The sequence below is a fragment of the Salmo salar genome, chromosome ssa11, assembly GCF_905237065.1.
Source record: "Salmo salar chromosome ssa11, Ssal_v3.1, whole genome shotgun sequence".
NCBI lineage: Eukaryota > Metazoa > Chordata > Actinopteri > Salmoniformes > Salmonidae > Salmo > Salmo salar.
The window spans coordinates 105,158,363-105,185,658 of NC_059452.1; the positions used below are offsets into that span (position 1 = coordinate 105,158,363).

Sequence of the window (27,296 nt, forward strand, 5' to 3'; positions counted from 1 at the left end):
TCTGGTAGACAATAATACCTCACCGTCTGGTAGACAATAATACCTCACCGTCTGGTAGACAATAATACCTCACCGTCTGGTAGACAATAATACCTCACTGTCTGGTAGACAATAATACCTCACCGTCTGGTAGACAATAATACCTCACTGTCTGGTAGACAATAATACCTCACTGTCTGGTAGACAATAATACCTCACTGTCTGGTAGACAATAATACCTCACTGTCTGGTAGACAATAATACCTCACTGTCTGGTAGACAATAATACCTCACTGTCTGGTAGACAATAATACCTCACTGTCTGGTAGACAATAATACCTCACTGTCTGGTAGACAATAATACCTCACTGTCTGGTAGACAATAATACCTCACTGTCTGGTAGACAATAATACCTCACTGTCTGGTAGACAATAATACCTCACTGTCTGGTAGACAATAATACCTCACCGTCTGGTAGACAATAATACCTCACCGTCTGGTAGACAATAATACCTCACTGTCTGGTAGACAATAATACCTCACTGTCTGGTAGACAATAATACCTCACTGTCTGGTAGACAATAATACCTCACTGTCTGGTAGACAATAATACCTCACTGTCTGGTAGACAATAATACCTCACTGTCTGGTAGACAATAATACCTCACTGTCTGGTAGACAATAATACCTCACTGTCTGGTAGACAATAATACCTCACTGTCTGGTAGACAATAATACCTCACTGTCTGGTAGACAATAATACCTCACTGTAAACCATCATAGGCAACTTGTTGAGAAGTGATCTAGTAGTTTGTACAGAGGTCTTTACCGCAGGGATGGAAAACGTTGTGAATGCTGTAAACTGTTGTGTATGTTGTAAACTGTTGTGTATGTTGTAAACTGTTGTGTATGTTGTAAACTGTTGTAAACTGTTGTGAATGTTGTGAATGTTGTAGACTGTTGTGAATGTTGTAAACTGTTGTAAACTGTTGTGAATGTTGTAAACTGTTGTGAATGTTGTAAACTGTTGTGAATGTTGTAAACTGTTGTGTATGTTGTGAATGTTGTAAACTGTTGTAAATGTTGTGAATGTTGTAAACTGTTGTGTATGTTGTAAACTGTTGTGAATGTTGTAAACTGTTGTGAATGTTGTGAATGTTGTAGACTGTTGTGAATGTTGTAAACTGTTGTAAACTGTTGTGAATGTTGTAAACTGTTGTGTATGTTGTAAACTGTTGTGAATGTTGTAAACTGTTGTAAACTGTTGTGAATGTTGTAAACTGTTGTGAATGTTGTAAACTGTTGTGAATGTTGTAAACTGTTGTGTATGTTGTGAATGTTGTAAACTGTTGTAAATGTTGTGAATGTTGTAAACTGTTGTGTATGTTGTAAACTGTTGTGAATGTTGTGAATGTTGTAAACTGTTGTAAACTGTTGTGAATGTTGTAAACTGTTGTGAATGTTGTAAACTGTTGTGAATGTTGTGAATGTTGTAGACTGTTGTGAATGTTGTAAACTGTTGTAAACTGTTGTGAATGTTGTAAACTGTTGTGTATGTTGTAAACTGTTGTGAATGTTGTAAACTGTTGTGAATGTTGTAATTGTTGTAAACTGTTGTGTATGTTGTAAACTGTTGTGAATGTTGGAAACTGTTGTGAATGTTGGAAACTGTTGTGAATGTTGTAAACTGTTGTGAATGTTGTGAATGTTGTAAACTGTTGTGAATGTTGTAAACTGTTGTGAATGTTGTAAACTGTTGTTTATGTTGTAAACTGTTGTGAATGTTGTAAACTGTTGTGAATGTTGTAAACTGTTGTGTATGTTGTAAACTGTTGTGAATGTTGTAAACTGTTGTGAATGTTGTAAACTGTTGTGAATGTTGTAAACTGTTGTGAATGTTGTGAATGTTGTAAACTGTTGTGAATGTTGGAAACTGTTGTGAATGTTGGAAACTGTTGTGAATGTTGTAAAGTGTTGTGAATGTTGTAAACTGTTGTGTATGTTGTAAACTGTTGTGAATGAAACCTTTTGGTTTTGTGATATGTGTACTCACATGGACCAGACATCCACCTTGGGTCCGTACTTCTTCCGGGACAGTAGTTCTGGAGCAGCGTAGGCTGGACTCCCACACTGCGTACTGAACGGGTCTGAGTAACCCAGGATCCCTGCACAGTTACTGAGACCAAAATCTACAGGAGAGGAAGGGAAAAAAGGAGGGAGAGAGGGAAGAGGGGGAGGAGGGGAAGAAGGAGAGGAGAGAGAGACGGAGGAGAGAGAGAGGGAGGGGGCGAGGAGAGAGGGAGGGAAGAGAGGGAGGGAGAGGGAGGAAAGAGAGGGGGGAGAGAGATGGGGGGGAGGGGAGAGAGAGGGAGGGGGTGAGGAGAGAGGGAGGGAAGAGAGGGAGGAGAGAGAGAGGGGGAGGAGAGAGGGAGTTAGTGTGTGTGTTCTGAATGTCAGCTTTTTTGAGAGATGAGAATCAGAGACAGAGAGAGAGAGAGAGAGAGAGAGAGAGAGACACACAGACACACACAGAGAGAGAGAGAGAGAGAGAGAGAGAGAGAGAGAGAGAGAGACAGAGAGAGAGAGAGAGAGAGAGAGAGAGAGAGAGAGAGAGAGAGACACACAGACACACACAGAGAGAGAGAGAGAGAGAGAGACAGAGAGAGAGAGAGAGAGAGAGAGAGAGAGACAGAGAGAGAGAGAGAGAGACAGAGAGAGAGAGAGAGACAGAGAGAGAGAGAGAGAGAGACAGAGAGAGAGAGAGAGAGAGAGAGAGACAGAGAGAGAGAGAGAGAGTGAGAGAGACAGAGAGAGAGAGAGAGACAGAGAGAGAGAGTGAGAGAGACAGAGAGAGAGAGAGAGAGAGAGAGAGAGAGAGAGAGAGAGAGAGAGAGGTTCTGTTTTTGGAACTTCTGTGTGTGTAATGTTTACTGTTCATTTTTATTGTTAATTTCACTTTTGTTTATTATCTACTTCACTTGTTTTGGCGATGTTAACTTATGTTTCCCATGCCAATAAAGCCCCTTGAATTTCATTTCATTTCAAATGTCATATTATGTCTATTTACAGTGTTGTAATGATGCGCAAATAGTTAAAGTACAAAAGGGAAAATAAATAAACATAAATATGGGTTGTATTTACAACAGTCTGCCTACCAGTCAGATTTATAGTCTAATAAAGAATAACTTCTCTGAAACACGCTGCTCCCTGAAACATCCTGCTACTCTGGAAGAGGCCTCTGTTCTACTGAAACATCCTGCTACTCTGGAAGAGGTACGGCTCTGTTCTACTGAAACACCCTGCTACTCTGGAAGAGGTCTCTGTTCTACTGAAACATCCTGCTACTCTGGAAGAGGTAGGGCTCTGTTCTCCTGAAACATCCTGCTACTCTGGAAGAGGTAGGGCTCTGTTCTACTGAAACATCCTGCTACTCTGGAAGAGGCCTCTGTTCTACTGAAACATCCTGCTACTCTGGAAGAGGTCTCTGTTCTACTGAAACATCCTGCTACTCTGGAAGAGGTAGGGCTCTGTTCTCCTGAAACATCCTGCTACTCTGGAAGAGGTAGGGCTCTGTTCTCCTGAAACATCCTGCTACTCTGGAAGAGGTCTCTGTTCTACTGAAACATCCTGCTACTCTGGAAGAGGTACGGCTCTGTTCTACTGAAACACCCTGCTACTCTGGAAGAGGTACGGCTCTGTTCTCCTGAAACATCCTGCTACTCTGGAAGAGGTAGGGCTCTGTTCTCCTGAAACATCCTGCTACTCTGGAAGAGGTACGGCTCTGTTCTCCTGAAACATCCTGCTACTCTGGAAGAGGTAGGGCTCTGTTCTCCTGAAACATCCTGCTACTCTGGAAGAGGTACGGCTCTGTTCTACTGAAACATCCTGCTACTCTGGAAGAGGTACGGCTCTGTTCTACTGAAACATCCTGCTACTCTGGAAGAGGTCTCTGTTCTCCTGAAACATCCTGCTACTCTGGAAGAGGTAGGGCTCTGTTCTACTGAAACATCCTGCTACTCTGGAAGAGGTACGGCTCTGTTCTACTGAAACATCCTGCTACTCTGGAAGAGGTCTCTGTTCTCCTGAAACATCCTGCTACTCTGGAAGAGGTCTCTGTTCTCCTGAAACATCCTGCTACTCTGGAAGAGGTAGGGCTCTGTTCTACTGAAACATCCTGCTACTCTGGAAGAGGTACGGCTCTGTTCTACTGAAACATCCTGCTACTCTGGAAGAGGTCTCTGTTCTCCTGAAACATCCTGCTACTCTGGAAGAGGTAGGGCTCTGTTCTACTGAAACATCCTGCTACTCTGGAAGAGGTAGGGCTCTGTTCTACTGAAACATCCTGCTACTCTGGAAGAGGTCTCTGTTCTACTGAAACATCCTGCTACTCTGGAAGAGGCCTCTGTTCTACTGAAACATCCTGCTACTCTGGAAGAGGTCTCTGTTCTACTGAAACATCCTGCTACTCTGGAAGAGGAGGGCTCTGTTCTCCTGAAACATCCTGCTACTCTGGAAGAGGGCTCTGTTCTACTGAAACATCCTGCTACTCTGGAAGAGGAGGGCTCTGTTCTCCTGAAACATCCTGCTACTCTGGAAGAGGTAGGGCTCTGTTCTCCTGAAACACCCTGCTACTCTGGAAGAGGTCTCTGTTCTACTGAAACATCCTGCTACTCTGGAAGAGGTCTCTGTTCTCCTGAAACATCCTGCTACTCTGGAAGAGGTAGGGCTCTGTTCTACTGAAACATCCTGCTACTCTGGAAGAGGTCTCTGTTCTCCTGAAACATCCTGCTACTCTGGAAGAGGCCTCTGTTCTACTGAAACATCCTGCTACTCTGGAAGAGGTACGGCTCTGTTCTACTGAAACATCCTGCTACTCTGGAAGAGGTAGGCCTCTGTTCTACTGAAACACCCTGCTACTCTGGAAGAGGTCTCTGTTCTCCTGAAACATCCTGCTACTCTGGAAGAGGTCTCTGTTCTCCTGAAACACCCTGCTACTCTGGAAGAGGTCTCTGTTCTCCTGAAACACCCTGCTACTCTGGAAGAGGTCTCTGTTCTCCTGAAACACCCTGCTACTCTGGAAGAGGTCTCTGTTCTCCTGAAACACCCTGCTACTCTGGAAGAGGTCTCTGTTCTCCTGAAACACCCTGCTACTCTGGAAGAGGTCTCTGTTCTCCTGAAACACCCTGCTACTCTGGAAGAGGTCTCTGTTCTCCTGAAACATCCTGCTACTCTGGAAGAGGTCTCTGTTCTCCTGAAACATCCTGCTACTCTGGAAGAGGTCTCTGTTCTCCTGAAACATCCTGCTACTCTGGAAGAGGTCTCTGTTCTCCTGAAACATCCTGCTACTCTGGAAGAGGTAGGGCTCTGTTCTCCTGAAACATCCTGCTACTCTGGAAGAGGTCTCTGTTCTCCTGAAACATCCTGCTACTCTGGAAGAGGTACGGCTCTGTTCTACTGAAACATCCTGCTACTCTGGAAGAGGTCTCTGTTCTCCTGAAACATCCTGCTACTCTGGAAGAGGTACGGCTCTGTTCTCCTGAAACATCCTGCTACTCTGGAAGAGGTCTCTGTTCTACTGAAACATCCTGCTACTCTGGAAGAGGCCTCTGTTCTACTGAAACATCCTGCTACTCTGGAAGAGGTCTCTGTTCTACTGAAACATCCTGCTACTCTGGAAGAGGCCTCTGTTCTACTGAAACATCCTGCTACTCTGGAAGAGGTACGGCTCTGTTCTACTGAAACATCCTGCTACTCTGGAAGAGGAGGGCTCTGTTCTCCTGAAACATCCTGCTACTCTGGAAGAGGGCTCTGTTCTACTGAAACATCCTGCTACTCTGGAAGAGGAGGGCTCTGTTCTACTGAAACATCCTGCTACTCTGGAAGAGGTAGGGCTCTGTTCTCCTGAAACACCCTGCTACTCTGGAAGAGGTCTCTGTTCTACTGAAACATCCTGCTACTCTGGAAGAGGTCTCTGTTCTCCTGAAACATCCTGCTACTCTGGAAGAGGTAGGGCTCTGTTCTACTGAAACATCCTGCTACTCTGGAAGAGGTCTCTGTTCTCCTGAAACATCCTGCTACTCTGGAAGAGGCCTCTGTTCTACTGAAACATCCTGCTACTCTGGAAGAGGTACGGCTCTGTTCTACTGAAACATCCTGCTACTCTGGAAGAGGTAGGCCTCTGTTCTACTGAAACACCCTGCTACTCTGGAAGAGGTCTCTGTTCTCCTGAAACATCCTGCTACTCTGGAAGAGGTAGGGCTCTGTTCTCCTGAAACACTCTGCTACTCTGGAAGAGGTCTCTGTTCTCCTGAAACACCCTGCTACTCTGGAAGAGGTCTCTGTTCTCCTGAAACACCCTGCTACTCTGGAAGAGGTCTCTGTTCTCCTGAAACACCCTGCTACTCTGGAAGAGGTCTCTGTTCTCCTGAAACACCCTGCTACTCTGGAAGAGGTCTCTGTTCTCCTGAAACACCCTGCTACTCTGGAAGAGGTCTCTGTTCTCCTGAAACATCCTGCTACTCTGGAAGAGGTCTCTGTTCTCCTGAAACATCCTGCTACTCTGGAAGAGGTCTCTGTTCTCCTGAAACATCCTGCTACTCTGGAAGAGGTCTCTGTTCTCCTGAAACATCGTGCTACTCTGGAAGAGGTAGGGCTCTGTTCTCCTGAAACATCCTGCTACTCTGGAAGAGGTCTCTGTTCTCCTGAAACATCCTGCTACTCTGGAAGAGGTACGGCTCTGTTCTACTGAAACATCCTGCTACTCTGGAAGAGGTCTCTGTTCTCCTGAAACATCCTGCTACTCTGGAAGAGGTACGGCTCTGTTCTCCTGAAACATCCTGCTACTCTGGAAGAGGTCTCTGTTCTACTGAAACATCCTGCTACTCTGGAAGAGGCCTCTGTTCTACTGAAACATCCTGCTACTCTGGAAGAGGTCTCTGTTCTACTGAAACATCCTGCTACTCTGGAAGAGGCCTCTGTTCTACTGAAACATCCTGCTACTCTGGAAGAGGTACGGCTCTGTTCTACTGAAACATCCTGCTACTCTGGAAGAGGTAGGGCTCTGTTCTCCTGAAACATCCTGCTACTCTGGAAGAGGTCTCTGTTCTACTGAAACACCCTGCTACTCTGGAAGAGGTCTCTGTTCTCCTGAAACATCCTGCTACTCTGGAAGAGGTAGGTCTGTTCCTCCTAGCTTCTGTTGACTGAGTCACTCTGTTTGGTTAGTTAAATCTTTATCTCTTTTCTGTCGTGGGACTTTACCTTTTGCAGCTGACTTTCTTTTAAATAACACACACACACACACACACACACACACCACACACACACACACCACACACACACACACCACACACACCACACACACACACTCACACACTCACACCACACACACACACACACACACACACACACACACACACCACACACACACACACACACACTCACACACACACACACACACACACACACACACTCACACCACACACACTCACACCACACACACTCACACCACACACACTCACACCACACACACACACACACACTCACACCACACACACACACACACTCACACCACACACACACACACCACACACACACCACACACACACACACACACACACACACACACACACACACACACACACACCACACACACACACACCACACACACACACACACACACCACACACACACACACACACCACACACACACTCACACACACACACACCACACCACACACACACACACACACACACACACACTCACACCACACACACACACACACACACACACACACACCACACCACACACACACACACACACACACACACACACACACCACACACACACACACACACACACACACACACACACCACACCACACACACACACCACACCACACACACACCACACCACACCACACACACACACCACAACACACACACACACACACTCGGGGTTGGTTAGGTAAAAGGTGGTTACCTATTAGCTTGATGTTGTCCTGTTCATCCAACAGCAGGTTCTCAATCTTCAGGTCCCTGTGAGACACAGAGAGGAACATTACAGTCACTGGTTAAATCATCTCATTACAGCTGGCATATGCTGATACTATGCTGAAGAGCTGTGTGTGTGTGTCTCTATGTGTGTGTGTGTGTGTGTGTGTGTGTGTGTGTGTGTGTGTGTGTGTGTGTGTGTGTGTGTGTGTGTGTGTGTGTGTGTGTGTGTGTGTGTGTGTGTGTGTGTGTGTGGTGTGTGTGTGTCTCTGTGTGTGGTGTGTGTGTGTGGTGTGTGTGGTGTGGTGTGGTGTGTGTGTGTGTGTGTGTGTGTGTGTGGTGTGTATGTCTCTGTGTGTGTGTGTGTGGTGTGTATGTCTCTGTGTGTGTGTGTGTGTGGTGTGTGTGTGTGGTGTGTGTGGGGTGTGTGTGTGTGGGGTGTGTGTGTCTCTGTGTGTGGTGTGTGTGTGTGGTGTGGTGTGGTGTGTGTGTGTGTGTGTGTGTGTGTGTGTGTGTGTGTGTGTGTGTGTGTGTGTGTGTGTGTGGTGTGTGTGTGTGGTGTGTATGTCTCTGTGTGTGTGTGTGTGGTGTGTATGTCTCTGTGTGTGTGTGTGTGGTGTGTATGTGTGTGTGTGTGTGTGGTGTGTCTGTGGTGTGTGTGTGTGTGTGGTGTGTATGTCTCTGTGTGTGTGGTGTGTGTGTGTGTGTGGTGTGTATGTCTCTGTGTGTGTGTGTGTGGTGTGTATGTCTCTGTGTGGTGTGTGGTGTGTATGTCTCTGTGTGTGTGTGTGTGTGTGTGTGTATGTCTCTGTGTGTGTGTGTGTGGTGTGTATGTCTCTGTGTGTGTGTGTGTGGTGTGTGTGTCTCTGTGTGGTGTGTGTGTGTATGTCTCTGTGTGTGTGTGTGTTGTGTATGTCTCTGTGTGGTGTGTGTGTGTATGTCTCTGTGTGGTGTGTGTGTGTGTATGTCTCTGTGTGGTGTGTGTGTGTATGTCTCTGTGTGGTGTGTGTGTGTATGTCTCTGTGTGGTGTGTGTGTGTATGTCTCTGTGTGTGTGTGTGTGTATGTCTCTGTGTGGTGTGTGTGTGTATGTCTCTGTGTGTGTGTGTGTTGTGTATGTCTCTGTGTGGTGTGTGTGTGTATGTCTCTGTGTGTGTGTGTGTTGTGTATGTCTCTGTGTGGTGTGTGTGTGTATGTCTCTGTGTGTGTGTGTGTGTGTATGTCTCTGTGTGTGTGTGTGTGTATGTCTCTGTGTGGTGTGTGTGTGTATGTCTCTGTGTGTGTGTGTGTTGTGTATGTCTCTGTGTGGTGTGTGTGTGTATGTCTCTGTGTGTGTGTGTGTGTGTATGTCTCTGTGTGTGTGTGTACCTGTGCACCACTCCAGCTCTGTGTAGATGCTCCACAGCCATCACCAGCTGACGAACGTATTTCTGCGTCTCTCTCTCATCCAGCTTCTTCTTATCGTAGATCCGGTTCATGAGGTTTCCTCCAGGACACAACTCCATCACCAGGTAGTAACTGATGATAACAGGACACAACTCCATCACCAGGTAGTAACTGATGATAACAGGACACAACTCCATCACCAGGTAGTAACTGATGATAACAGGACACAACTCCATCACCAGGTAGTAACTGATGATAACAGATGACAGGACACAACTCCATCACCAGGTAGTAACTGATGATAACAGGACACAACTCCATCACCAGGTAGTAACTGATGATAACAGGACACAACTCCATCACCAGGTAGTAACTGATGATAACAGGACACAACTCCATCACCAGGTAGTAACTGATGATAACAGGACACAACTCCATCACCAGGTAGTAACTGATGATAACAGGACACAACTCCATCACCAGGTAGTAACTGATGATAACAGGACACAACTCCATCACCAGGTAGTAACTGATGATAACAGGACACAACTCCATCACCAGGTAGTAACTGATGATAACAGGACACAACTCCATCACCAGGTAGTAACTGATGATAACAGGACACAACTCCATCACCAGGTAGTAACTGATGATAACAGGACACAACTCCATCACCAGGTAGTAACTGATGATAACAGGACACAACTCCATCACCAGGTAGTAACTGATGATAACAGGACACAACTCCATCACCAGGTAGTAACTGATGATAACAGGACACAACTCCATCACCAGGTAGTAACTGATGATAACAGGACACAACTCCATCACCAGGTAGTAACTGATGATAACAGGACACAACTCCATCACCAGGTAGTAACTGATGATAACAGGACACAACTCCATCACCAGGTAGTAACTGATGATAACAGGACACAACTCCATCACCAGGTAGTAACTGATGATAACAGGACACAGCTCCATCACCAGGTAGTAACTGATGATAACAGGACACAACTCCATCACCAGGTAGTAACTGATGATAACAGACACAACTCCATCACCAGGTAGTAACTGATGATAACAGGACACAACTCCATCACCAGGTAGTAACTGATGATAACAGATGACAGGACACAACTCCATCACCAGGTAGTAACTGATGATAACAGGAAACAGCTCCATCACCAGGTAGTAACTGATGATAACAGGACACAACTCCATCACCAGGTAGTAACTGATGATAACAGGACACAACTCCATCACCAGGTAGTAACTGATGATAACAGGACACAACTCCATCACCAGGTAGTAACTGATGATAACAGGACACAACTCCATCACCAGGTAGTAACTGATGATAACAGGACACAACTCCATCACCAGGTAGTAACTGATGATAAGAGGACACAACTCCATCACCAGGTAGTAACTGATGATAACAGGACACAGCTCCATCACCAGGTAGTAACTGATGATAACAGGACACAACTCCATCACCAGGTAGTAACTGATGATAACAGGACACAACTCCATCACCAGGTAGTAACTGATGATAACAGGACACAACTCCATCACCAGGTAGTAACTGATGATAACAGGACACAACTCCATCACCAGGTAGTAACTGATGATAACAGATGACAGGACAACTCCATCACCAGGTAGTAACTGATGATAACAGATGACAGGACACAACTCCATCACCAGGTAGTAACTGATGATAACAGGACACAACTCCATCACCAGGTAGTAACTGATGATAACAGGACACAACTCCATCACCAGGTAGTAACTGATGATAACAGATGACAGGACAACTCCATCACCAGGTAGTAACTGATGATAACAGATGACAGGACAACTCCATCACCAGGTAGTAACTGATGATAACAGATGACAGGACACAACTCCATCACCAGTATGTCCAGTAGTCTATAGTATAGTATATAGTATAGTATATAGTATAGTATATAGTATAGTATAGTAGTATAGTATAGTATAGTATATAGTATAGTATTGTACATAGTATAGTACCTGTTCTCAGTCTCCAGTATGTCCAGCAGCTGGGTGATGTTGGGGTGTCTGATCATCTGTTGGATATGACCCTCTCTACGGAGGTTCTTAGTCACATACGAGTCCTTCTTCGCCTTCCTCTTATCTATCACCTTTACTGCAACCTGGGAGAGAGGGAGGGAAGGGAGGAGGGAGGGATGAGAGACGGAGGGAAAGGGAGGAGGGAGGAGGGAGGGAGGGAAGGAGAGCGAGAGGGAAGGAGAGAGGGTGGGAAGGAGAGAGGGTGGGAAGGAGAGAGGGAGGGAAGGAGAGCGGGAGGGAAGGAGAGAGGGTGGGAAGGAGAGGAGGGAGGGAAGGAGAGAGGGTGGGAAGGAGAGAGGGTGGGAAGGAGAGAGGGAGGGAAGGAGAGAGGGAGGGAAGGAGAGAGGGTGGGAAGGAGAGCGGGAGGGAAGGAGAGAGGGGTGGGAAGGAGAGAGGGTGGGAAGGAGAGAGGGAGGGAAGGAGAGAGGGTGGGAAGGAGAGAGGGAGGGAAGGAGAGAGGGGAGGGGAGGAGGGAGGGAGGAGAGAGGGAGGGAAGGAGAGAGAGGGAGGGGAGGGAAAGGGAGGAGGGAGGGAAGGAAGGAGAGAGAGGGAGGGAAGGAGAGAGGGTGGGAAGGAGAGAGGGAGGGAAGGAGAGAGGGTGGGAAGGAGAGAGGGAGGGAAGGAGAGACGGAGGGAAGGGAGGAGGGAGGGAGGGAAGGGGAGGAGGGAGGGAAAGGGAGGAGGGAGGGAAGGAAGGAAGGAGAGAGGGAGGGAAGGAGAGAGGGAGGGAAGGGAGGAGGGAGGGAAGGAGAGAGGGAGGGAAGGAGAGAGGGAGGGAAGGGAGTGAAGGAGAGAGGGAGGAAAGGGAGGAGGGATAGAGAGAAATAAGAAGATCACTCTCTAGGCTACAGACACAGGGCAGCCTGACCACTCCACTCTGTGAGATATGATATCATTAACAACTTTACCCATGGAGAATGGACCAGGAGACTGGTGGAAATGTGAAACAGGCATGGAACGAAGCGGTGGATGGGAGAGAGAGAGAGAAGCCCTCCTGTATATAGTAACCTGTACTGGTCTGTCTCCAATCCTCCTGTATATAGTAACCTGTACTGGTCTGTCTCCAATCCTCCTGTATATAGTAACCTGTACTGGTCTGTCTCCAACCCCTCCTGTATATAGTAACCTGTACTGGTCTGTCTCCAATCCTCCTGTATATAGTAACCTGTACTGGTCTGTCCATCCAACCCTCCTGTATATAGTAACCTGTACTGGTCTGTCTCCAATCCTCCTGTATATAGTAACCTGTACTGGTCTGTCTCCAATCCTCCTGTATATAGTAACCTGTACTGGTCTGTCCATCTCCTCCTGTATATAGTAACCTGTACTGGTCTGTCTCCAATCCTCCTGTATATAGTAACCTGTACTGGTCTGTCTCCATCTCCTCCTGTATATAGTAACCTGTACTGGTCTGCCTCCAATCCTCCTGTATATAGTAACCTGTACTGGTCTGTCTCCAATCCTCCTGTATATAGTAACCTGTACTGGTCTGTCTCCAATCCTCCTGTATATAGTAACCTGTACTGGTCTGTCTCCAATCCTCCTGTATATAGTAACCTGTACTGGTCTGTCTCCAATCCTCCTGTATATAGTAACCTGTACTGGTCTGTCTCCAATCCTCCTGTATATAGTAACCTGTACTGGTCTGTCTCAATCCTCCTGTATATAGTAACCTGTACTGGTCTGTCATCCAATCCTCCTGTATATAGTAACCTGTACTGGTCTGTCTCCAACCCCTCCTGTATATAGTAACCTGTACTGGTCTGTCTCCAATCCTCCTGTATATAGTAACCTGTACTGGTCTGTCTCCAATCCTCCTGTATATAGTAACCTGTACTGGTCTATCCATCCCCTCCTGTATATAGTAACCTGTACTGGTCTGTCTCCAATCCTCCTGTATATAGTAACCTGTACTGGTCTGTCTCCAATCCTCCTGTATATAGTAACCTGTACTGGTCTGTCTCCAATCCTCCTGTATGTAGTAACCTGTACTGGTCTGTCCCTACCCTCCTGTATATAGTAACCTGTACTGGTCTGTCTCCAATCCTCCTGTATATAGTAACCTGTACTGGTCTGTCCATCCCCTCCTGTATATAGTAACCTGTACTGGTCTGTCTCCAATCCTCCTGTATATAGTAACCTGTACTGGTCTGTCCATCTCCTCCTGTATATAGTAACCTGTACTGGTCTGTCTCCAATCCTCCTGTATATAGTAACCTGTACTGGTCTGTCCATCCCCTCCTGTATATAGTAACCTGTACTGGTCTGTCTCCAATCCTCCTGTATATAGTAACCTGTACTGGTCTGTCTCCAATCCTCCTGTATATAGTAACCTGTACTGGTCTGTCTCCAATCCTCCTGTATATAGTAACCTGTACTGGTCTGTCTCCAATCCTCCTGTATATAGTAACCTGTACTGGTCTGTCCCTACCCTCCTGTATATAGTAACCTGTACTGGTCTGTGTCACTACAGCAGCTGCCTCCAGCATGTCTAACACACTATACCATTAGAGCCTGCAGGGGTGTGTGTGTGTGTGTGTGTGTGTGTGTGTGTGTGTGTGTGTGTGTGTGTGTGTGTGTGTGTGTGTGTGTGTGTGTGTGTGTGTGTGTGTGTGTGTGTGTGTGTGTGTGTGTGTGTGAGAGGTTTATAGTATATATGTGGCGAATGGGGGACATGAACTAACCATTTGGCCTCCCTTTCTCCACCGATAGAGGAGGGTAAGGTTCGCTTCCCACTCAGTTTATAACAGCTCACAGACTCTCTAACACACACACACACACACACACAGAAAGAGAGAGGAGCGGGTGGACGTTAGGGCATTATGTCCCAGATTTAACCTTCTGCCTGCCTGCCTGCCTGTCTTTCTGTGTCTGTGTGGTTAATCTTAAAATACCCTCTAAGATACTTCACATACGGGCTAATCTTCTTCAAACAATTAAACACAGCTCACTCTCCAATTCTTGTGAACACGAATAAGCCTCCCACTATCTCCTTCCCACTGTCTCCATCTCACTACCTCCCACTGTCTCTGTCCCACTACCTCCCACTGTCTCCATCCCACTACCTCCCTCTACCTCCATCCCACTACCTCCCACTGTCTCCATCTCACTACCTCCCACTGTCTCCATCTCACTACCTCCCACTGTCTCCATCCCACTACCTCCCACTGTCTCCATCCCACTACCTCCCACTGTCTCCATCCCACTACCTCCCACTGTCTCTGTCCCACTACCTCCCACTGTCTCCATCCCACTACCTCCCACTGTCTCCATCTCACTACCTCCCACTGTCTCTGTCCCACTACCTCCCACTGTCTCCATCCCACAACCTCCCACTACCTCCATCCCACTACCTCCCACTGTCTCCATCCCACTACCTCCCACTGTCTCATCCCACTGCCTCCCACTGTCTCCATCCCACTACCTCCCACTGTCTCCGTCCCACTACCTCCCACTGTCTCCATCTCACTACCTCCCACTGTCTCCATCCCACTACCTCCCACTGTCTCCATCTCACTACCTCCCACTGTCTCCATCCCACTACCTCCCACTGTCTCCATCCCACTACCTCCCACTACCTCCATCTCACTACCTCCCACTGTCTCCGTCTCACTACCTCCATCTCACTACCTCCCACTGTCTCTGTCTCACTACCTCCCACTGTCTCCATCCCACTACCTCCCACTCCCTCCCACTGTCTACATCTCACTACCTCCCACTGTCTCCGTCCCACTGCCTCCCACTGTCTCCATCCCACTGCCTCCCACTGTCTCCGTCCCACTGCCTCCCACTGTCTCCATCCCACTACCTCCCACTGTCTCCGTCCCACTGCCTCCCACTGTCTCCGTCCCACTACCTCCCACTGTCTCCATCCCACTGTCTCCATCCCACTACCTCCCACTGTCTCCATCTCACTACCTCCCACTGTCTCCATCCCACTACCTCCCACTGTCTCCATCCCACTACCTCCCACTGTCTCCATCCCACTACCTCCCACTGTCTCCGTCCCACTACCTCCCACTGTCTCCATCCCACTACCTCCCACTGTCTCCGTCTCACTACCTCCCACTGTCTCCATCCCACTACCTCCCACTGTCTCCATCCCACTACCTCCCACTGTCTCCGTCCCACTACCTCCCACTGTCTCCATCCCACTACCTCCCCACTGTCTCCATCGCACTACCTCCCACTGTCTCCATCCCACTACCTCCCACTGTCTCCATCCCACTACCTCCCACTGTCTCCATCCCACTACCTCCCACTGTCTCCATCCCACTACCTCCCACTGTCTCCATCCCACTACCTCCCACTGTCTCCATCCCACTACCTCCCACTGTCTCCATCCCACTGTCTCCATCCCACTACCTCCCACTGTCTCCATCCCACTGTCTCCATCCCACTACCTCCCACTGTCTCCATCCCACTACCTCCCACTGTCTCCATCCCACTACCTCCCACTGTCTCCATCCCACTACCTCCCACTGTCTCCATCCCACTACCTCCCACTGTCTCCATCCCACTACCTCCCACTGTCTCCATCCCACTACCTCCCACTGTCTCCATCCCACTACCTCCCACTGTCTCCATCCCACTACCTCCCACTGTCTCCATCCCACTACCTCCCACTGTCTCCATCCCACTACCTCCCACTGTCTCCATCCCTCTACCTCCCACTGTCTCCATCTCACTACCTCCCACTGTCTACATCCCACTACCTCCCACTACCTCCATCCCACTACCTCCATCCCACTACCTCCATCCCACTGCCTCCATCCCACTGCCTCCATCCCACTACCTCCATCCCACTGCCTCCATCCCACTACCTCCCACTGTCTCCATCCCACTACCTCCATCCCACTACCTCCATCCCACTGCCTCCATCCCACTGCCTCCATCCCACTACCTCCATCCCACTACCTCCCACTGTCTCCATCCCACTACCTCCCACTGCCTCCATCCCACTACCTCCCACTGCCTCCATCCCACTACCTCCCACTGTCTCCATCCCACTACCTCCCACTGTCTCCATCCCACTACCTCCATCTCACTACCTCCCACTGTCTCCGTCTCACTACCTCCCACTGTCTCCATCCCACTACCTCCCACTGTCTCCATCCCACTACCTCCCACTACCTCCATCTCACTACCTCCCACTGTCTCCGTCTCACTACCTCCATCTCACTACCTCCCACTGTCTCCGTCTCACTACCTCCCACTGTCTCCATCCCACTACCTCCCACTGTCTCCATCCCACTACCTCCCACTGTCTACATCTCACTACCTCCCACTGTCTCCATCCCACTACCTCCATCTCACTACCTCCCACTGTCTCCGTCTCACTACCTCCCACTGTCTCCATCCCACTACCTCCCACTGTCTCATCCCACTACCTCCCACTACCTCCCACTGTCTACATCTCACTACCTCCCACTGTCTCCGTTTCACTACCTCCCACTGTCTCCATCCCACTACCTCCCACTGTCTCCATCCCACTACCTCCCACTGTCTCCATCCCACTACCTCCCACTGTCTACATCTCACTACCTCCCACTGTCTCCATCCCACTACCTCCATCTCACTACCTCCCACTGTCTCCGTCTCACTACCTCCCACTGTCTCCATCCCACTACCTCCCACTGTCTCCATCCCTCTACCTCCATCCCACTACCTCCCACTGTCTACATCTCACTACCTCCCACTGTCTCCGTTTCACTACCTCCCACTGTCTCCATCCCACTACCTCCCACTGTCTCCATCCCACTACCTCCCACTGTCTCCATCCCACTACCTCCCACTGTCTCCGTCCCACTACCTCCCACTGTCTCCATCCCACTACCTCCCACTGTCTCCGTCTCACTACCTCCCACTGTCTCCATCCCACTACCTCCCACTACCTCCATCCCACTACCTCCCACTGTCTCCATCCAACTACCTCCCACTGTCTCCATCTCACTACCTCCCACTGTCTCCGTCTCACTACCTCCCACTGTCTCCATCCCACTAACTCCCACTGTCTCCATCCCACTACCTCCCACTGTCTCCATCCCACTACCTCCCACTGTCTCCGTCTCACTACCTCCCACTGTCTCCATCCCTCTACCTCCATCCCACTACCTCCCACTGTCTCCGTCTCACTACCTCCCACTGTCTCCATCCCTCTACCTCCATCTCACTACCTCCCACTGTCTCCATCCCTCTACCTCCATCTCACTACCTCCCACTGTCTCCATCCCACTACCTCCCACTGTCTCCATCCCACTACCTCCCACTGTCTCCGTCTCACTACCTCCCACTGTCTCCATCTCATTACCTCCCACTGTCTCCGTCTCACTACCTCCCACTGTCTCCATCTCATTACCTCCCACTGTCTCCGTCTCACTACCTCCCACTGTCTCCATCCCTCTACCTCCATCTCACTACCTCCCACTGTCTCCATCCCACTACCTCCCACTGTCTCCGTCCCACTACCTCCCACTGTCTCCATCTCACTACCTCCCACTGTCTCCATCCCACTACCTCCCACTGTCTCCATCTCACTACCTCCCACTGTCTCCATCCCACTACCTCCCACTGTCTCCATCTCACTACCTCCCACTGTCTCCATCCCACTACCTCCCACTGTCTCCATCCCACTACCTCCCACTGCCCCCCCTCCCACTGTCTCCATCCCACTACCTCCCACTGTCTCCATCCCACTACCTCCCACTGTCTCCATCCCACTACCTCCCACTGTCTCCATCCCACTACCTCCCACTGTCTCCATCCCACTACCTCCCACTGTCTCCATCCCACTACCTCCCACTGTCTCCATCTCACTACCTCCCACTGTCTCCATCTCACTACCTCCCACTGTCTCCGTCCCACTACCTCCCACTGTCTCCGTCTCACTACCTCCCACTGTCTCCGTCCCACTACCTCCCACTGTCTCCGTCCCACAACCTCCCACTGTCTCCGTCCCACATCTCCCACTGTCTCCGTCCCACATCTCCCACTGTCTCCGTCCCACTACCTCCCACTGTCTCCGTCCCACTACCTCCCACTGTCTCCGTCCCACTACCTCCCACTGTCTCCATCCCACTACCTCCCACTGTCTCCATCCCACTACCTCCCACTGTCTCCATCCCACTACCTCCCACTGTCTCTGTCCCACAACCTCCCACTGTCTCTGTCCCACAATCTCCCACTGTCTCCGTCCCACATCTCCCACTGTCTCCATCCCACTACCTCCCACTGTCTCCGTCCCACTACCTCCCACTGTCTCCGTCCCACTACCTCCCACTGTCTCCATCCCACTACCTCCCACTGTCTCCATCCCACTACCTCCCACTGTCTCCATCCCACTACCTCCCACTGTCTCCATCCCACTACCTCCCACTGTCTCCATCCCACTACCTCCCACTGTCTCCATCCCACTACCTCCCACTGTCTCCGTCCCACTCCCTCCCACTGTCTCCATCCCACTACCTCCCACTGTCTCCATCCGCCTACTATTCTCTACCACCTAGATAACTACTGACATCAGATCAATAGATATCTACTGTTTATAGTGGGGGTATACTGGGGGAGAGGAGATGGAGAGTGGGGGTATACTGGTGGAGAGGAGATGGAGAGTGGGGGGTATACTGGGGGAGGGGAGATGGAGAGTGGGGGTATACTGGGGGAGGGGCGACGGAGAGTGGGGGTATACTGGGGAGGGAAGACGGAGAGTGGGGGTATACTGGGGAGGGGAGACGGAGAGTGGGGGGTATACTGTTGGAGGGGAGATGGAGAGTGGGGGTATACTGGGGAGGGGAGACGGAGAGTGGGGGTATACTGGGGGAGGGGAGATGGAGAGTGGGGGGTATACTGGGGGAGGGGAGACGGAGAGTGGGGGTATACTGGGGAGGGGAGATGGAGAGTGGGGGTATACTGTTGGAGGGGAGATGGAGAGTGGGGGGTATACTGTTGGAGGGGAGATGGAGAGTGGGGGTATACTGGGGGAGGGGAGACGGAGAGTGGGGGTATACTGGGGAGGGGAGATGGAGAGTGGGGGTATACTGGGGGAGGGGAGACGGAGAGTGGGGGTATACTGGTGGAGGGGAGATGGAGAGTGGGGGTATACTGGTGGAGGGGAGATGGAGAGTGGGGGGAGGGGAGATGGAGAGTGGGGGTATACTGGGGGAGGGGAGATGGAGAGTGGGGGTATACTGGGGGAGAGGAGACAGAGAGTGGGGGTATACTGGGGGAGGGGAGACAGAGAGTGGGGGTATACTGGGGAGAGGAGACAGAGAGTGGGGGTATACTGGTGGAGGGGAGATGGAGAGTGGGGGTATACTGGGGGAGGGGAGATGGAGAGTGGGGGGTATACTGGGGGAGGGGAGACGGAGAGTGGGGGGTATACTGGGGAGAGGAGACAGAGAGTGGGGGGTATACTGGGGAGGGGAGACAGAGAGTGGGGGTATACTGGTGGAGGGGAGATGGAGAGTGGGGGTATACTGGGGGAGGGGAGACGGAGAGTGGGGGGTATACTGGGGAGGGGAGACGGAGAGTGGGGGGTATACTGGGGGAGGGGAGACAGGGCGAGTTAGGAGGAGGGGAGAGGAGACAGGGTGAGTTAGGAGGAGGGGAGAGGAGACAGGGCGAGTTAGGAGGGGGGAGAGGAGACAGGGCGAGTTAGGAGGAGGGGAGAGGAGACAGGGCGAGTTAGGAGGGGGGGGACGGGGCGAGTTAGGAGGGGGTTCTCAGCCCAGGGGCCATCTGAACAACTGTTGTTTATCTTCTCTCTCTCAGACAGGCACAGAGGGAAGGGGGGGTGGAAGAGGGGGGAATGAGGTCATGCGGGGAAAGTGGGTTACATACATTCAAAACAGATTCATCATACACAACATGTGTTATCTCCCTGACCTCCCCCTCTCCCTCTTTCCTTTGTAATAATATGATCCCCCACACGTTTCTCAGCGCCCCAGACACTGACCCCAAAATACACCGTTGTTTCCAGTGATGGCTCCATCCTCTTCCATCCTTTTTCCTTCCCCATTCAGTACCAACCTCCTCTGTTCTGTCTCTCACGGCCGTGCCTGTCCTATCACAAAGCACCGCTCCTTCCTTACTACCGCCGCTGATGTAATACCGCTCTCCCCCCCACCACCCCCTGCATCCCGTAGTAGACGACCCAGAGAGCAGCGCTGCTCCTCTCCTCTCCTCTCCCCTCCTCTCTCCCCTCCTCTCTCATGACTGTGATTGCCAAGTGTTTGCATCATCCATACAAAGGGAACAAGGGAAGGAGAAAAGAGAGGAGCGTTCTCTCTCTCTCTACAGCTACAGAGTGAAAGGGATACAGGCAGGGGGGTCAATTTCTTTAATATTCTAAATAGGAATTTCAGGTCACACAAACAAACACACACATGGTGAGAAAAAACACACACACACACACACACACACACAGTGAAAACACACACACGTGAAAAACACACACACACACGTGAAAAAACACACACACACACACGTGAAACACACACACGTGAAACACACACACACACACACACAGTGAAAAAACACACACACACAGTGAAAAACACATACAGACACAGTGAAAAAACACACAGTAAAAAACACACACACACACACACAGTGAAAAAACACACACACACACAGTGAAAAACACACACACACACACAGTGAAAAACACACACACACACACAGTAAAAAACACACACACACACACAGTGAAAAAACACACACACACACAGTGAAAAACACATACAGACACGACACACTGTGAGGAAAAGGGGTATGTGTTTTTGTAATATGCTAATGCATTTGGCTGCACCTCAAAAGCACAGAGAGCCCAGAGAGACAAAGGCAACCAGTGGCCAATGGTAGCCCATATCACAGCTCTACGTTGATGACGAAACACACACACACACACGCACACACACACACACACACACACACACACACACACACACACACACACACACACACACACTTATCAAAGACGTAATTTCATATGTAAGTACCCGCGCCACTTTCTCATGGGCTGGTCTATTCATTAGGACAGTCTCGTTCTGTTTCAGAGGAGATCTCTCTAGAGAGCACAGGTCAACACAGCACAGCTCAACATAACACAACACAGCACAGCACAACACAACACAACACAACACAGCACAACACAGCTCAACACAACACAGCACAACACAGCACAACACAACACAGCTCAACATAGCACAACACAGCACAACACAGCTTAACACAACAAAGCACAGCTCAACACAGCACAGCCACTACCCACCACATGGTACAGAACATGCACTACAGTAAATATTGATAATATTCAAGCTGGGTTTTGGGCAGGAGAGTGTGTGTGTGTGTGTTCACTCCCACTGTGCTGGTCTATAGGAGACCATTCATAATGAATGTGTCATTATTACAATAGGGTTGCATGTGTACATCATACCTCGTGTCATTATGAGTTGTGAAATAAGGTAGAATTGGGTTATTGTTACAGGTTTTGGTTTTTCCATTGATGTTTTGAGGTTGCACACCGTTAGCACATATAGCTCGTTAGCACATATAGCTCGTTAGCACATTTAGCTCGTTAGCACATATAGCTCGTTAGCACATTTAGCTCGTTAGCACATATAGCTCGTTAGCACATTTAGCTCGTTAGCACATATAGCTCGTTAGCACATTTAGCTCGTTAGCACATTTAGCTCGTTAGCACATATAGCTCGTTAGCACATATAGCTCGTTAGCACATATAGCTCGTTAGCACATATAGCTCGTTAGCACATTTAGCTCGTTAGCACATTTAGCTCGTTAGCACGTATAGCTCGTTAGCACGTATAGCTCGTTAGCACATTTAGCTCGTTAGCACATTTAGCTCGTTAGCACGTATAGCTCGTTAGCATATTTAGCTCGTTAGCACATATAGCTCGTTAGCATATATAGCTCGTTAGCTCGTTAGCACATATAGCTAGTTAGCACATATAGCTCGTTAGCACGTAGGACGCACTGATTGGTGTCACCTCTTTAGTCAGTATGTGTTACACCTGTGCTGGTTGTCATCTCGTTAATGCCTTGAGAGATGTGGAGGGTCAACACCTTTAGTTGGCTCTCCCTATTTTGATTTCTAGAAAAGCAATCCTTTATATTATTTTGTTTTGCTATCCCTTTTAGGTTTGCTTCCTGTCTTTAAGTTTGGTGTGTTTTTTTTTCTTCTTTTGTTTGCCTCTTCTTGGGCAAATGTAGTGGATGCTCAGGGTGGGTGTCTTTTAGGTCCCAGTTGTTGTTGCTAGTCAACTTTAAGAAACGCTCCTAAAAACCCCACCTGTTTCGTTTTGATTGTTGGTCAGTGACTCTTTGTTAGCTCCCTCTTCTGTTTCAGTGACATTTTGTTGTTGTTGCTGGGGAACGTATCATTATCGACCCCGGCAAACATTATGACCATGTATGTGACTACATCATCTATCCGCTGCAGCTATTAGCCATTCTATAGGACGTTAAACGTGGCAGAAAATATCAATGGCATGACATCACATTTCAATGTAAAGTGGCTATTTACATGTTTAAGTGTTTAAATAGGAGGCTATTGTAAACCCATGTTATAATTAGGTAATTAAGGTGTCTAATTTAAGCAGCTAGTAAAAAGTTGTCAAAATGTCTAATACATATTCTTGTAACTATAGGAAGATTGGTCACTTGGCAAAAGATTTCAAGTGTTTTACATTTCAACATCCAAAATAAATGATCCCACATGCATGGCAAAATGGGACGATTTCTATCACTATTGTAACTTTACGCGCGAGAAACGAACCAAACAAAGCGAAACAAATGTATCAAAATATATCCATCCATCAACAAAAAAACTTAACAATTAGGTTCCAGTACTGTCAACTAGCCTACCTTTTCTCCGGTCATGGCATGTAGTCCCTCTCGGACTTTAGCGAAGGAGCCCTCTCCAAGTTTCCTCCCGATCAAGTAGTTTCCCACCCGCTTGGTATGGTAGAAGTTCCGCAGGATATCCACGGCAGGACTGCTTAGGGAAGCCGGGACAACGTTCTCGTTGTTGGGGGTAGAGGCAGGGGCTTTACCCCCGTGTAACCGGGGACTGTCAACCACCATGTCGAAGTCAGCGGCTGGCATAACCGCTTCTAACTGTCAAACTACAAACGGTTTGTTTTGTTTTTGACCCCGTAGGTTTTTGTTCCTCGCTCTCCTCTGCGCTCTAAACGGGGTCTGTCGTGTATGTGAGGTGCATCTGAAGTAAAGTCTGCCTGTCCGGTGCCCTGTCACAAATAATTGTAAATATTTAACGGAAATCCGAGCTAACCTGTTCAACCTAAAGCGACGGCATGTATGCGCGCACTCAGCAGTTTCTTGAGATTGTGACGCGTCCAAACGTTTTCAATCACTTTATGTAACGGTCCCATGTACAGAGTATAATACAAAATAGTCTTTTTTGACTGAGGAAAAATATAAATATATTGCCAAAACGTTGTTAAAAAGACCTGAAGTCAGTGTAAATATCCTTAAATCCTGTGAGAAACAAACGAAAGTGTTGTTCATTCAACTTGTCTCTCTGTCACTCTCTCAAACTGTTCTGTAATGAGCGTTCCTTTGCGTTGGGTGATTACTGAATAGACTGTTGAATGTGAAGCACGCTGTTTGGTTCGAAGCGACTTTCCCGGTTCAGTGGGTGGGCGTTAATTGTTTGTGTGAAAAAGCTCCCCGACTTGGTAACCGGGCTGAACTGTAATCCTATCAGAGACGGCGGCGGGAGGAGACGTGAGATCCAGAGACCCAAACCCCGCCCTAAGACCATGCTTCTTCTCCCTCTCTCCTCATCTCCAAATACTGTAGCACTCCCCTGCAGCTCAAACAAAGCCAGGTCTAACTCGCCTGGAGACTGGCTATAGGGATGATATCATGTCTTCTCTCTGCCCTGATTGGAAGGTGACTCCTGGTAGATAAAGAACACGGACTTTGATTAATGAGCCTATTGATTTTTCTTGCTGTTTGGAGAAAGATTGACCCTTCTCCTTCACCTAAAGGGACTTGTCTTCAAAACAGATAGACAGAATAGCCTACACCACGAGGTTATTTTATTAACCAATTCATATCCTTAACCTGAATGAAGTGGTATGTAGGCTATATGCAAATATAGGGGCGTGTGTTGCATGTTCTTTTAAGGCACAAAGAAATGTGTTGATTTATGAAGTGGAATATTGCGTAAAAGGGTTGTTCCTCTCCATTCCAAGTATTCTGCTGACACAATAACAAGCGGTCTCCGCGTGCCAATAACCAAATGAGCTACACACCCACGTGCTTGTCTGATGGACGTTTTTATATTGTGACATCTCAAAACAACTGACTGTGGGCTAAATTATACTCCCACACAATGATATTTGCTTTTTTTTTTGTATAGTTTTATTTTTTATATCAGTACCTTATTTTCTTTGTGCTGTCAAATCCATACAGCTATTGCAACAGATACACATCTTCAACATGAACAGTAACACGCAGTCCATGGTAAAACGGGCATCTGTATTTATATGATCATTCCCCCCCCCTGTTTTCTTCATCCACATGGATGAAACTGATTTAATGTATGAATTAATGACAATGAAAGTGAACAAAGCGCGGCGCCGCTTTGAAGGTCTCCCCATTAAGAGAGGTTGAGCTCAGTTTCCTCCTGCTTCTCGTCTATGAACAGACACACACAGGACAAACGCTCTGTTGAATTCATAAGAAACTGTTGCTTTTACATTCAATCTCTTACATTTCGGTCCTGAACAGGAAGATGTGAAGAGACCTATTTCTTGGTGCCAATAATAATCGTTCATATCTACCAAACATATATTTTGTGCGGTAGGTTAAGGAACAAATAACGCTTACAAATTAAAAACTATTTCTCAAATGTTATTTTGTCATGTTTTGCAAAACAAATCCAGCCATTGGATGTTTTTGTTGGTGTTGTCATTTATAGCCAAAGAAAACATAGGCTATTGAATTGTTCTGTCCGCTGCAAAGTGTGAGCTCACCGCATTGCCTCCACCTTGCTTTGTCTACCGGACCATGCGGTCAAGACACAATGACAAAATCAAGACATTGGAGAAATGGGAGCAAAAATAACTAGAATGTGGCGCCATCTATTGGTAGTATTACGCAGTACCCTCCAACCCGCTAGTTCGTGTAGGTTGGCGGTAATGACGTTACGGAATGAGCCAGCCAGGTAGTCTATGTCAACTGTGTCGTGTGTTAATTCCTGTTGGCATAACCTCGACTGATGAGCGGATATCCTTAGGACAGGGGACTGACTGATGGACTGGCAAGCACAGGTGTGGAGGATGTTTGTGTTAATCCAGATAGCCTCCTGTCTCTCAGGGAAAAGCTCCATGTATTCATTTAAAACCATTTTATTAGCGGCATGACTTTTGAAATCACTCCTCGTTGGCTGTGCCCTGCTTGCTGGGTTGCCACCTCTTGACTGAATCCTCATTAGTTGCAACATAACCCATCCCTCACATTTTCAACCACACACCTTTTTTACATTTATTTTACCTTAATTTTACATTTATTTAACCTTTATTTAACTAGGCAAGTCAGTTAAGAACAAACTCTTATTTTCAATGACGGCCTAGGAACAGTGGGTTAACTGCCTTGTTCAGGAGCAGAACGGCAGAGTTTTACCTTGTCAGCTCAGGGTTTCAATCTTGCAACCTTTCAGCTGTTAGATTCTAGTCCAACACTCAAACCACTAGGCTACCTGCCGCCCCTCCACTCTAACCACTAGGCTACCTGCCGCCCCTCCACTCTAACCACTAGGCTACCTGCACCCCCCACAGGCTACCTGCCGCCCTCCACTCTAACCACTAGGCTACCTGCCGCCCCTCCACTCTAACCACTAGGCTACCTGCCGCCCCTCCACTCTAACCACTAGGCTACCTGCCGCCCCCCCACTCTAACCACTAGGCTACCTGCCGCCCCTCCACTCTAACCACTAGGCTACCTTGAAGGTCTGTTCCTTATAAAGGTCAAATTGCATCTCCTGCTGACCCAGCGCCCTGCTTGCTGGGTTGCCACCTCTGAGCAGTACAGCCCTCCTGGCTGAATCCACCAGTTCGTCTGGAGACACAGCCTTGCTCCACCCTCTTTTAGTAGTTTTGTCCTGTAAATCCTGGAATCATTACTGTCCGTTAAGACAGGGCTTCCATTTGGCAGTTTTCTGAAGCTGGGCTCTGTGTCTGCTGTGGATATAAAAGGGGAAAGTTTGTATTTAAAAAATGACCTGAGAGGAAATATATTTTTCTATGGTCCTCTTCTAGCGTTTAAAGGTCCCGCCATAGCTCTACCCTCATTGGTCAATTCTTGGTTACTTCTTGGTTACACTGGCGTCTCGGATTGGTTGGCGAGTGTAATTCTTGGTTACTTCTTGGTTGCAGACGGCGATATGATTGGTTGTCGCAAAACCAGAAATTTCCTCGACTCACCGTTGTCAAGGGGTCGTCCTACGTTCTTGTACGGGATAACGTTACACCTTAGTCCATGGACCATAAATGTTCTGTTTAAAGTGTGAATTGGATCTGGGAGTCAAAACATCCAAATACTCCATCTAAACGTGAATCGATTCTCAATTCCAGTACGGTTCTAGAAACATGAATCACATCAAAATCATTTCAAATGCAAAATACACACTTACTGTACATTGTTTTAACACGGTTGTAGCCAACTGTATTTTTTGGGGGGGAAATGTGTTTGCGATGCCCGTCTTCTGTTTACACATAGGTGTTAGGAGACACAGATAGCTTTCTAGAGCAGGAAGTCGACTCTGACAACACACGCTGAAACATGGTGATATGGCC

The 27,296-nt window shown here is 48.4% G+C and overlaps 1 protein-coding gene across 2 annotated transcripts in view; it reads right to left on the bottom strand.

The window, feature by feature from the left end:
* Positions 1–24,287, bottom strand: part of LOC106606614 (hormonally up-regulated neu tumor-associated kinase homolog A) — a 46,692-nt gene extending 22,405 nt beyond the window's left edge. Inside the window, exons 1-5 of one of the 2 annotated variants that reach the window (XM_045690245.1) lie at positions 23,338–24,287; positions 11,395–11,537; positions 9,340–9,489; positions 7,962–8,017; positions 2,034–2,169 (exon numbers count right to left, since the gene is read on the bottom strand). In XM_045690245.1, the coding sequence (XP_045546201.1) occupies positions 2,034–2,169; positions 7,962–8,017; positions 9,340–9,489; positions 11,395–11,537; positions 23,338–23,577 (725 nt within the window). In that variant the 5' untranslated portion in view covers positions 23,578–24,287. Of the gene's footprint in view, positions 1–2,033; positions 2,170–7,961; positions 8,018–9,339; positions 9,490–11,394; positions 11,538–14,138; positions 14,212–23,337 lie in introns of those variants that run through there. The other variant, XM_045690246.1, reaches the window with a different exon arrangement.
* Between the last annotated feature and the right edge of the window lie 3,009 nt (positions 24,288–27,296).